This window comes from Camelus bactrianus, chromosome 32 (genome assembly GCF_048773025.1).
Source record: "Camelus bactrianus isolate YW-2024 breed Bactrian camel chromosome 32, ASM4877302v1, whole genome shotgun sequence".
NCBI lineage: Eukaryota > Metazoa > Chordata > Mammalia > Artiodactyla > Camelidae > Camelus > Camelus bactrianus.
Genome location: NC_133570.1, coordinates 22,729,893 through 22,742,803, shown reverse-complemented (window position 1 = coordinate 22,742,803; position 12,911 = coordinate 22,729,893). Strand labels below are relative to the sequence as shown.

General features: G+C 43.9%; 1 protein-coding gene across 2 annotated transcripts in view; it reads left to right on the top strand.

Moving 5' to 3' along the window:
- UBE2L3 (ubiquitin conjugating enzyme E2 L3) overlaps positions 1–12,911 on the top strand; it is a 36,466-nt gene that overhangs the window by 18,484 nt on the left and 5,071 nt on the right. For both annotated transcript variants that reach the window (XM_074356622.1, XM_074356621.1), the window contains one exon: positions 11,186–11,372. In XM_074356622.1, the coding sequence (XP_074212723.1) occupies positions 11,186–11,372 (187 nt within the window). The remainder of the gene's footprint in view (positions 1–11,185; positions 11,373–12,911) is intronic.

The following is a 12,911-nucleotide window of genomic DNA, read 5'->3' as shown; positions in this document are numbered from 1 at the left end:
TTGGAGAATGTCATACAGTTGGAATCATACAGTATGTAGCTTTTCAGATTGGCGTCTTTCATTTGGTAATGTGCATTTAAGATTCCTCCGTGTATTTTCACGGCTTGATAGCTCATTTCTTTTTAGCATTGAATAATATTCTGTTGTCTGAATACACACAGTTTATTTATCCATGCACCTCCTGAAGGACATTTTTGTTCCTTCCAGGCTTGGGAAATTATGAATAAAGCTGCTCTCTATGTTTTTAGTTCAGTTGTTTGTCTCTATGTCTTTGAGTTGTAGTTCTTTATATATTCTAGATATTAACCCCTTATCAGATATATAATTTATAAATATTTTCTCCTGTTCTGTGGATTTCACTCTCTTGATCGTGTCCTTTGATTATGAAGTTTTTAATATTCATGAAGTCCATTTTTCCTGTATTTTCTTTTGTTACTTGTGCTTTCAGTGTAACATTTGAGAAACTGTTGCCATAGCCAAGGTCATGCAGGTTTCCCCTATGTTTTCTTCTAGGAGTTTTTATAGTTTTAACTCTTAAACTTAGATCTTCGATCAATTTTGAGTTAATTTTTAAAATGGTGCAAGGTAAGGGTCCAGCTTCATTCTTTTGCATATGAATGTCTAGTTTTCCTAGAACCATTTGTTGAGAAAACTGCTCTTTCCCACTGAATGATCTTGGCATCCTTGTCAAAAATTAATTGAGCATGTATGTGAGGGTTTCCTTCTGGACTGTCAGTTCTATTCTGTTGGTCTGAATGTCTGTCCTTATGCCAGTACCACACTGTTTTGATTACTGTAGCTTTGTAGGAAGTCAGGAAATCAGAAAATGTGTGTCCTTCAACTTTGATCTTCTTTTTCAAGATTGTTTTAGCTATTCAGGGTCCCTTGAGATCCCATATGAATTTTAGAATGGGTTTTTCCATTTTGCGAAACAACACTGTTGAAGTTTTGAGAGAGATTATATTGACTCTTTAGATTACCTTGGGTAGTATTATCCTCTTCCCAATATTAAGTCTTGCAGTCCATGAACCCAAGATGCCTTTCCATTTATTTAGGTCTTCTATGATTTCTTTCCGCGATGTTTTATAATTTTCAGTGTGCAAGTTTTACACCTTTATATTATTCAGCTCAGACTGAAAACAAACAAACGAAACTGTAGACTGGGTTGCTTAAACAACAGAAATTATTTTCTCACACTTTGGGAGGCTAGAAGCCCCTGATCAAGGTCTGGCAGGATCAGTTTCTGGTGAGGACTCTTCTGTAGCCGCCTTGTTATGTCCTCACGAGGCCCTTTCTCAGTGCGTGGTGGAGAGAGCAAGGGCACTAATTCTGTTGATCAGGGCTCCACCCTGTTACATCATTTAACCTTAATTATCTCCTTACTCTAAATATAGCCACACTGGGGGTCAGAGATTCAATATATGAATTTGGAGAAGACACAGACATTCAGTCTTAACAGCCTTCTTGGTTAAATTTATTCCTAGGTATTTTATTCTTCTTAGTGTTATTGTAAATGGAATTGTATTCCTAATTTCCTTTTCACATTGTTCATTGTTAGGGTATAGAAGTGCAACTGATACTGGTGTGTTGATTTTGTATCCTGCTACTTTGCATGAATTTATTCTAATAGTTTTGTGTATGAGTAATCTTTAGAGCTTTTTACATATAAGATCAGGTCATCTCTGAATAGCGATAGTTTTACTTCTTTTCTAATTTGGATACCTTTTATTTCTTTTTCTTGCCATATTGCTGCAGCTAGAACTACCAAATACTGTATTGAATAGAAGTGGCAAAAGTGGGTATCCTTGTCTTGTTACTAATTTTAGGAGAAAGGCTTTCAGACTTTCACCATTGAGTATGATGTTGGGTGTAGGTTTTTCATATATGGCTTTTTTCATGTTGAAGCCCCTTTCTATTCCTAGTTTATTGAGTGTTTTCATCATGAAAACGTGTTATATTTTGTTAAATCCTTTTATACATCAATTGAGATGATCTTTTTTCCCTTTTGTTTTATTCTTGTGTATTGGTTGGTTTTGTTTTTGTATGTTGAATTATCCTTGCATACTTGGGATAAATCCCACTTGGTTATGGTGTATGATCCTTTTAATATGCTGCTGAATTCAGTTTGCTAGTATTTTGTTGAGGATTTTTGCATTGAAATTGATATAGTTTCCTTGTAGTGTCTTTGTCTGACTTTGCTATCAGGGTGATGCTGGCCTTATAGAATGAGTTAGAAAGTGTTCCCACATCTTCAAATTTTTGGAAGAGTTCGAGGATTGGTGTTAATTTTTTAAATGTTTAGTAGAATTCACCAAAAAAAAAAAAATGCCATCCAATTTAGGACTTTACTTTGTTGGGAGGTTGCCCCCACCCCTCTCTCTCATTTATTTATTATTTTTTTAAATGAACTATAGTTGATTTATGTGTTGGGAGGTTTTTGATTACTGATTCAGTTTCCTTACTAGTTACAGGTCTATTCAGATTTTCTTTTTCTTCTTGATTCAGTTTTGATAGATTGTATTTTTCTATACATTTGTTTCATCTCATTTATCCAATTTTTTGATGTACAACTGTTCATAGTATTGTCTTATAATCGTTTTCATTTCTGTAAAATAGGTAGTAATGTCCCAGCTTTAATTTCTGATTTTGGTAATATGGATTTCCTCTCTTATTTCCTTAGTTTGGGTAGATTTGTCAGTTTTGTTGATCTCTTCAAAGAACCAACTTCCTTTCATTTATTTTTCCTCTGTTTTTTCCTGCACTATGTTTCATTTATCTCCTCTGTAATTGTTATTATTTACTTCTTTCTCCTAGCTTTGGAATGAGTTTGCTTTTTTCTCATTTCTTAATGTATTCGGATTATTGATTTGATTTTCAAATCCAAAAAGTTTTGATATCTTGTGTTTCATCTTAAAGTATTTTCTAATTTCCCTTGTGATTTCCTCTTTGACAGATTGGTTGTTTAAGAGCATGTTTATTTTCCACATACTTGTGAGTTTTCCACTTTTCTTCCATTACTGATTTCTAGTTGCTTTCCATAGTGGTCAGAAAAGATACTGGTTGATCTTCTATCTTGCTCTGTTATTGCAAGTGGGGTATTGAAATCTCCAACTATTATTTTATAACCTATATTTTCCCCTTCAGTTCCGTTAGTTTTTACTTTGTGTATTTTGGTTCATAATTTGTTAATTATGTATAAGTTTATAATTGTTACATCTTCTTTATGAGTTGAACCTTTTATCGATATATAATGTCCCTTGTCTCTTATAGTCTTTTTTGAGTTAAAATGTTTTTATCTGGTAATATTATAGCCACTGAAGTTCTCTTTTGGTTAATATTTGCAAGTAGTATCTCTTCCATTGTTTACCTCTAACCTCTTTGTGTCTTTGTAAAGTGAGTCTCTTACAACGTATAGATGAATTGTGTTTTCTTATCCGTTCATGCAATCTCGGTCTTTTAAATGGAGCATTTATTCCATTCACATTTAATATGTATACATATGTTTGTATATTCCTTTTCATACTTTTGCTGACAGTCTTTTCCTTTCATTGCCTTGAATGTGTCCTCCCATTGCCTCTGGCCTCCATGGTTTCTGGTGAGAAATCAGTTGTTTGTCTTATTGAGGATCCTGACACATCACTTCTCTTGCTACTTTCAAGATTATCTCTTTGTCCTTTGATGATTTGACTATGTATCTTGGTATGGGTCTCTCTGAGTTGGTTCTGTTTGTAGTTGACTGAACTTCCTGGATATACAGATTCTTTCGTGGAATTTGGAAGGTTTTCAGTCATTATTTTCTCTTTCCACCCTTTTCCTCTTTCTTATCCTTCTGGGACTCCCATAATGTTTCTGTTGGTGTGATTGATGTGTCCCATATGTGCCTAGGCTCTGTTCGCTTTTCTTCATTCTTTTCCTTTCTGCTCCTTAGACTGAATAATTTCAATTGTCCTCACTTCAAGTTTGCTGATTCTTTTTTTTTCATTCACTCAAATCTACTGTTCAATTGCTCTAGTAAGTTTTTCATTTCAGTTATTGTACTATTCAGCTCCAGAATTTTGGTTTGGTTCCCTTTTATAATTTTTTTCTTTATTGATGTTCTCATTTTGTTCAGATAGTATTTTTCTGGTTTTATTTAGTTTTTTGCCTATGATTTACTTTACCTCTTTGAGCATATTTAAGACAGTTGATTTTAATGCTTTATCTGGTAAGTCCAATGTCTGGGGTTCCTCAGGCATAGTTTTTTGTCAGTTTGTTTTGTTTTGTTTAAATGGGCCATACTTTTCTGTTTCTTTGTATGCTTTGTTGTTGTTGAAAATTGGATATTTGAATATTACAATTCAGAAATCACATTCTCCCCCTTCCCCAGGATTAGCTGTTCTTGACTGTTGAAGACTTTGTTTGTGTTCCACTGGTGTTTTAACTGAAATTTTCTTGAATGCCAGGAGCTGAAAGAAAGAATCTCTGTCAGTGTTTACAGGTTGGCTCTGGGAGGAGTACTTCTTTAACGTGGGGCCTAGCCAGGTCCAGTCCTGCCTCAGCCTTCACTTCCGACTTTCTTTGAGCCTGGAGTCAGCCAGTGGCGAGAGCTTCAGATCTTGTCGGTTCTTTTCAGAGTGTGTATCCTGTCCTGGGCGTGTGTGTGACTTTCTTAGCTCCCCAGTGCACCTGGGTGCTTCCGAATGCCCTGCTCGTCCTGGGTTTCTCTCTGGCTTTTGCTCCTTGTTGTAAGCAGTCTGTTGTGTCTCCACCGCTGCCATTTGCTGTAGCCACCTGGGAGTTTTCATAGCCTAACAGTCTTTTTGAGCAGTTCCTGCACTTCCCCATCCTCTGTGGGTTCTGAGTGATGCCAAACAGATGAGCTCCTGGTGTCGGCCCTGCAGGGAGCCCCTGGTCAGGCAGAATAGACAGACATGGTCATTTGTGAGCAAGGTCTGTCCTGCTCCCTCTGAAACCAAGTGCCAGGGCCCCATGCGGGAAACAGAGCTGTCCATCTTTAAGAGGTCTGTCGCCCAGCCAGGGCGGAGCTGGGCTGACGGCAGGTAGAATCGACACAGAGCTCTCTCACCGTGAGTTCCAGTTGCCTCTTTCTTGATTCTACATTCATTTGGTTGCTGTATACCTTTGGCTGTTCTCCAGAATTCTGACAAAGTTGGTTCTGACAGTTTCTGAAGTATTTTTTTATGTTTCTCTGGAGAGATGGGAGTTTGGAGCTGCCTGCTTTGCTGTTTTCCTGATGGTGCACCCTAAATCATTGTCTTCTCATCACAAATGAGTGGATTTCATTAAAGACCTGGCTACTGTCACCTAGGTTTTATGATGCAGGTTCTCAAAGTGACCTGTTAATTAAGCCCCTCTTTGCTTTCTGATCAACTCGTCCTTCATCACAGTGGACTATTTAAAAATATTCCATTGTATTAAGTTTCTTAGTCTTTAGTGTGTTTGCATCTGTATTCATATGCAAGATTTGATTGTGTTTTCTATGTCTGGATTTTGATAGATGGTTATACGGGCTTCATGTATCAAGAAGTAGAAATTTCATTGTTTTTTCTGTGTTCTGATCTGCTAATTTTTGCTTTTATGGTAATTTCTTTTATGTTATGATGTCTTCTGTTTTCCTTGATATTTCTTTTTGGGTGGGGGTAATTAGGTTTATTTATTCATTTATTTATTTTTAATGGAGGTACTGGGTATTGAACCCAGGGACTCATGCATACTAGGACGCACTCTCCCACTGTGCTATACCCTCCCCACTTCCTTGATATTTCTTTGCTCTTTGTCCTTTTCTGACTTCATGGTTTGAGGCCTTAGTTCTTTAAGGGGAGAGTTTGTCCCAGCTTGAGTCCCTTTTTTTTTTCTTTCCTTTCCTTTTCTCTGAGTTACATCTTACTGGTTTGTTTCTTGAGTTCCTTTCTTGCCTGTTCCCCACGAATGTCACTGTCACCCGCAACAGGTGGTGGTGCTGCTGCTGGTTTTACCTTGTATGAGAAGATGAGACATGTACACATGGAAATGTATCAACAATGGCAGTTAAGGCTTTCTTCTAACTGTCTGTGCCTCAGTTCCTTATTTGTAAACAGAGCTAGTAAGTGCCTGCCTCTCTGCATACTGTATGGCCAGACTACCCCTGGGTTTCTTTGCCTTTGGGCTTCATAAGCACAGGCTTGTGAGGCAGTTTTGAATCCCTGAGGCCTTGTATATTCAAAGCTGTGTCAATAATTGTTTTTAGAATGAAATGAAGTTTCCTGGAGAGGCCTTGTACTGCTTTGGTGGTCACCCCCCAGCCTGCTGGGAGAGGAGCAGTCTCTGTGCCATAATCCTGTTCTCCTGACCTCCGTGCTTTCCCTGGGGCTCACCACTCCCAGTGCCCACACACCAGCTTCTGCTGAGCCCTGTAGGGTATTCTGGGGGGATGAGCATCAAGTACACTGATAACGTCCCACTGTAAACAGCTGGAGCCACCTTTGCAGGCTCTTCCATCTCAAAGGTTCTTTGCAGCACCTCACAGGCTCACAGTGGCTCCCCTCCCTGGGCTCAGGCACTAGCCTCTTGAGGAGCTTTGCTCCCTTGTCCCTGGGTCATGCCCTCCACCAGTTAACTCTGAGTTGGTCTGAGGCTGGTTGAGTTAAATACCTGTTTATTAACTTGAAGAGAGAGAGGCCTTCTCAGGGACCACCGTGCCTCTTCCTGCCTCTGAAGCTGTGCAAACCTCCTTCCAGCTGGGCCATCCTCCTCCTCCTGAGTCTCCTCTGAAACTGTCCATCCCTAGTCTCTGAATCACGCCCTCCTCCGTGTCCCCTCCAGTCACCATTCATACTAGTGAGATCTTTGCTTTTGACTACAAGCAAGGAAACCCCACTTCGCTTGGCTTTGAAAAGAGAGAGTCAGTGCACCTGACAGATGGTCGTGTGGCAGGTGCTCTGGTCTCGGGACCCAGGGAGGTGAGCCCGACCTAGACCCACCTGCACAGCCCCGTCCTGCCCCACTTCCCCATCACTGCCTCCATGGAAGCAAAAATGCAGCATACAGAACAGTTCTGTGGCCTGAATTTTCCATTTGTTACTTGATGGGCACAGAGTGTGTCTCTGGGGTGACAGGAAATGTCTTGAGATGAGGGAGAGGGAGTTGCACAGCACTGGGCATTTACTAAATGCCATGGGATTGTGCTCGTTCTGTTAGTCAGGTGTACGTTGTGTGAATTTCACCTCAGTTTAAGACCTTTGTTCCTGCTTATGACAAAACCTAAAAACTCACCAAGCTGGGAGGGCATTGGTGCTGCTTTGCCTTCTCTTTTCTCTCTGGGCTCTGGGGGTCAGGAGCGCTTGACACAGTCCGGGCCTGGTGCGGGGAGGAGGGAGCCGGCAGCCTAGCCCCACTCCAGGAGCGCTGCCAGGGTGCATCCTCCTTCTGGGTCCTTCCTCCTGGCTCTGCCTCCTGCCTCTGTCCCTTCTCTCCTCTCTGGTTCCTCTTCCTGTAGTCCCCCACCCACTTTCCTGACGCGGAGCCTCACAGGAGAAATAATCTTGCCACCAACCTCAGGGTGCACTCAGGTTGCTTTTGGGAGGGAGCACTGCCCGCTAGGAATCCGGACTCTGAAACTCAGAGCGCAGCCAAGCGGGGTGTGCGGCGGAGCGGGGGCATCAGGCCCAGAGTCCATGCACCGCACTGAGGCTCTCCACCCTGGACTTCCTTGACAAAGCTGTGCTGTGAAAAGTCCTACAAACCAGAGTGTTGAAAACAGTACAAAGAAGTCATCTTCAGAAAGCAAAGTTAGCACAAGATGAGTCTGCTAATTGAACAGATTTCATAATTTGGGTAACCCGGAAGCTTGTTTTTAGAAGAGATAAGAGAGAATGACTATTTGACAGTTTACACAGGGCAAGAAGACTGTGCTCAGAGACCATGTGCTTGTCTTGGCTTTGGGCCAGACCCTGGAGTGGACCATGACGCTTCAGAGCATAGAACCAGCCTGGCTCTCAGAGCGGGGAGGCCCCTCCCTGTCCTCTGTAACAGCAGGCTGGACCCGGGCCGCCAGCTGGGCTGAGCTCCGTTCCTGGCTGGGGGAAGGACGCCGCCGAAGGAGTGGTAGGTCAGGAGGCCGAACCAGGGTCCGCCTGCTCCCACAGGGCCGGATCTCCTTGTGGCCGGTTTCCAAGTCAGGGAGTGGCTGCACAGAGCTGCATGGTGTCCTCGCTGAGTCACAGGGAAAGCCATCACATTGGTGACACAAAACTGTGACTAACGTCGGCTGGTGGAAGGGCTCTGACATGGGGTGTGGTGGGGTCTTTGGGTTCTTGAAGGGTGGCCATGGGAAGGAAGGCACCAGCTTGACCACAGGGTGGGACATAGGACATGTGGGTGTGAGGCCCCAGGCGGTTTGGAGCGGTAGACAAGCTTCCTCTTGGTCTCAGTTGCCACAGTGGCTTTGGGGCTCAGGGGTAGGGCTTGGGAGCTGTAATGGATCTGCAGTTTCTGCTCTGCTCACCCAGAGCCCACTGCAGCCTATTGGAGAGGATGGGGGACTTCCCAGATGAAGGAGGACAGTTTGAAGCAGATTCCTGAAATTTGAATATTTTTCTATGGTAAAACTGTGTTTTCTCCAGGTCCCTTGTAGTTTCTGAGATGCCTTCCCACAATAAGTTGAGCGCTTAAATGTTGAAAACTCACATGGGGTGCTTTAGGCCTTTATGCAGAAGACACATCCTTTGTTGACCAGCACACCTTCAGCAAAACCCCCTGGGACAGACGAACAGTCTGTCTGATTTGTGCACACTTGAGCTACTCCTTTGGTCACCCCCGAGCCTGGGAGGGGACAGGTTCAGAGGAGTTAAGATGAGCTTAGCCAAGTTCCCTGGATGGGTGGCCCAGCCTGTCCCGCCTCCTGGAGTGATAGAGCTGCTTTTCTTTTTCTTTTTCTTTTTTTTTTTTTTTTTAACATTTTTTATTGATTTATAATCATTTTACAATGTTGTGTCAAATTCCAGTGTAGAGCACAATTTTTCAGTTATACATGAACATATATTCATTGTCACATTTTTTTCTCTGTGAGCTACCATAATATCTTGTATATATTTCCCTGTGCTATACAGTATAATCTTGTTTGTCTGTTCTACATTTTGAAATCCCAGTCTATCCCTTACCACCCCCCGCCCCCTTGGCAACCACAAGTTTGTATTCTATGTCTATGAGTCTGTTTCTGTTTTGTTTTTTTTTTTTGTTTTTTTTTTAGATTCCACATATGAATGATCTCATATGGTATTTTTCTTTCTCTCTGGCTTACTTCACTTAGAATGACATTCTCCAGGAACATCCATGTTGCTGCAAACGGTGTTATGTTGTTGGTTTTTATGGCTGAATAGTATTCCATTGTGTAAATATTCCACATCTTCTTTATCCAGTCATCTGTTGATGGACATTTAGGCTGTTTCCATGTCTTGGCTATCGTAAATAGTGCTGCTATGAATATTGGGGTGCAGGTGTCATTTTGAAGTAGGGTTCCTTGTGGATATATGCCCAGGAGTGGGATTCCTGGGTCATATGGTAAGTCTATTCCTAGTCTTTTGAGGAATCTCCACACTGTTTTCCATAGTGGCTGCTCCAAACTGCATTCCCACCAGCAGTGTAAGAGGGTTCCCTTTTCTCCACAGCCTCTCCAGCATTTGTCATTTGTGGACTTTTGAATGATGGCCATTCTGACTGGTGTGAGGTGATACCTCATTATAGTTTTGATTTGCATATCTCTAATAATTAGTGATATTGAGCATTTTTTCATGTGCCTACTGATCATTTGTATGTCTTCCTTGGAGAATTGCTTGGTTAGGTCTTCTGCCCATTTTTGGATTGGGTTGTTTGTTTTTTTCCTATTAAGTCATGTGAGCTGCTTGTATATTAGAGCTGCTTTTCTTGACTTTTCTCTCGTGCGCCGGGTGTGCAGGACGTGGTGGCTCTTACCTCATCACCGGTGTGGATGTTCGGAACGGTCCCGGATTTGCCTCCTAGCTCCTGGCGCACTGTAGGGCTGCGCAGTTGGTCATTCCTGGATGACGAGTGAACAGACTTGACAGGTCTCACCAGCCAGAAGTCATACAGAAGTTAGATTTACATGGCTCAAGCAGTATAAATGACCATGATTTTTACTTAGGAAAAACATTTTAAATCTCTTTTTAGAAAACCAAAAGCAGTGTTCCCCAAGCCCCCCATAAACTCATCAGTTACAGGGAGTCCAGCTCTCCTACATGGCGAGCCGTGCGGGTGCGTACATAGGTTGAGGCCTGGGAGGGGTCTGCTGCCACTTTAACTTCTGGACAGAGTTCTAGAGAATTCTGCGTTCCCTACAGAAAGGATGAGGGAAGGTTTTGTTAGGGTGAAGATGATCTTCTAGTCCAGCCTGACCCCACATTTCCCAGGTGTGTATGGGGTTCTCTCCTCACACAGCTGCTCATGGCCTGCATCTTTGCAGCCTCTGCTCCCTCATCCAGACCCCAGGCTCTACCTTCCTGATGAGCTGCCACACAGTTCACCTTCTGACAGTGTGTCCAGCCTCTTGGTGGGGTGCTTCAGACCCCTAAACGGGGCCTCAGCCTCCTGGCTTGCCCCATGCTGTCCCTTCCAAGCCCAGCCATCCTAGTCTTCATCCTCTTTGCCTGGAATACCTCTCCCACCCTTCAGCCCTCCCTAATTTTACCCCTCCCTGGGTGGGACTGGGACAGGGGACAGTGTGGAGACCTGGTGTGTGCCAGCCTCACTCCCCAGCAGAGGAACTCCATTTTCCAGGGAGCGTGCTGTCAGGCCGGAGCTGGAGGAGGGGCTGTGTGTCCCCAGGCACCCTGTGCACCCAGGCTTGCACGGCGGGCGGGTGGTGGAGGCTGTGTGCGGAGGAGCAGAGACACGGGAATTCTGGGCTTTCCTCTCAGTTTTGCTGTAGACCTAAAACTACTTTAAAAAAAAAAAATAGGGTCTATTTAAAAAACAGGGTAGAGAGCCCAGGGCATCAATCTCAGGCCTTTCATAGTTTAGCGGGTGTCTTGCTCTTAGAAACACTGGTTGATGGTTGTTCCCCGAAGGTGACGAGGCCGAATTTAGTAACCTCTTGAAACAAATGAATTGCTCGAGTAGACAGAACTTTCCTGTCCCTACCACAGCTTGTGGACATGGCGTGTTCACTGTGCCCTCTTGTCTTTCCCTCCAGGACAACCCTCCGTATGATAAGGGGGCCTTCAGAATTGAAATCAACTTTCCAGCAGAGTACCCATTCAAACCCCCGAAGATCACGTTTAAAACGAAGATCTATCACCCAAACATCGACGAGAAGGGGCAGGTCTGTCTGCCGGTAATTAGTGCTGAAAACTGGAAGCCAGCAACCAAGACCGACCAAGGTGAGGCCTCCTCATGTCTTCTGGGGGCGCTGCTGCGGGCAGGGCCTCCTGAGTCCCGTCTAAGGCCATGCCACACGGAGTCCAGAGAAACCCTGCGGGGCCAACTGCGTTGCCCGCAGCCCAGCATTCGCTGCCCTCGCAGTGAGGGGTGTGACCCCATGTCTCGGTGCTGTGTGTACACGTACATAACACGTGCTCAGTTTTCTGGGAAAAGTGCTTGATTCAGTGTTCTGGTTGCCCGCCCTCTTGTCTCTGCAAGTGACTGGACTTTGTTGTAGACTGTCTAGTTTTTGTTCTTAATTCCAGAACTTCTTTGCAATATTGACCTCATCCTCTGGTGCCTAGAATTCTTATAACTTTCTGAACCACTCTACAGTCTTTTTCAATTAAAGGGAATGGATGAGTTTGGAATTTGAGAGGCTGCAGCTTATTTTCAGTGACTGATAAAAACAGTCATTTTCCAGTGGAACCCCTGGAAGGTGGGTTTAAAAGCCTTTCCCACGTGAAGTCAAGCCTCACTTGTTGGAAACAGTCACCATGAAAGGCGGCCATCAGGCTCCACAGCTAACTAGCGGGAAGGAGTGGGTGTTGAGCATGGTAGAAGGGTCTCCAGGGGACTTGGTGCTTGGTCATGCACGAGTCGATGTCTGTAAAAGACTGACGTGACTGGTTTTTCTATGAATTCCTAGCTCTGCTGGCGCCTTCCGCTGCGCACTGGCTCAGGCAGGGTTACAGGGCTCTCCTTACCGCGCCCTGGGGCCCCTTCTACCCCAGCAGCTGCCCGAGAGGCCGTGGCAGCCTTCGCCCTGTCTGCAGCTGCAGATCTGGGTGCGTAGCTGTTTCGGGTTTTGGATGCTTTTTTCAAATAGTGAGATAACCTGAGAGAGAGTTTTCATTCTTTTTGTACTTGCTTACTTGGGTTTTTAAGATAAAAATTTTATCTTAAAAGGGACGCTCTTGTACCTGCAGTGAGAGCAGAACCTCTGTTTTGTGACTGGAGATGGTGAGGGCTTCTCTCTAGATCACTTCTGGATTCGTGCTGGCACGGCCTTGAGCGCGTGTGTCCTCACACACTTCAGGGGTGCCAACCCCGGCAGCCAATGCCCGTGTTCCTCAGGCTTGGTGACTCAGCGTAACAATTTATTATTTCTCATTCTGTGGGTTGATTGGGCTCAGCTGGGCAGCCCTGTAGCTGGTCATTCCGGGCACTTGTGGTGACTTAGCTCAGCATTCACAGCAGCTTTGCAGTAGTGAGAATGGACCACATGCGGAATGCCGGGGAGAGGCAGATCCACAGAGTCGGGAAGTATATGGGTGTTTGTCAGGCTGGGGTGGAGGAGGGAGTGATGACTAAGCACAGTGGGCACTCTCTCTGGGACGATGAAATTGGTGTCACACACTTTTGTGGATATACTAAAAACAACTGAACTGTATATTTTTAAGAGAGTTCTTTTTTGGTATATGAATTAAATCTTTTTTTTTCTTTTTTTTTTTTAGTAAAGAAGTATTAAAAGCTGAGCAAAAATAGCATGAGAAAAG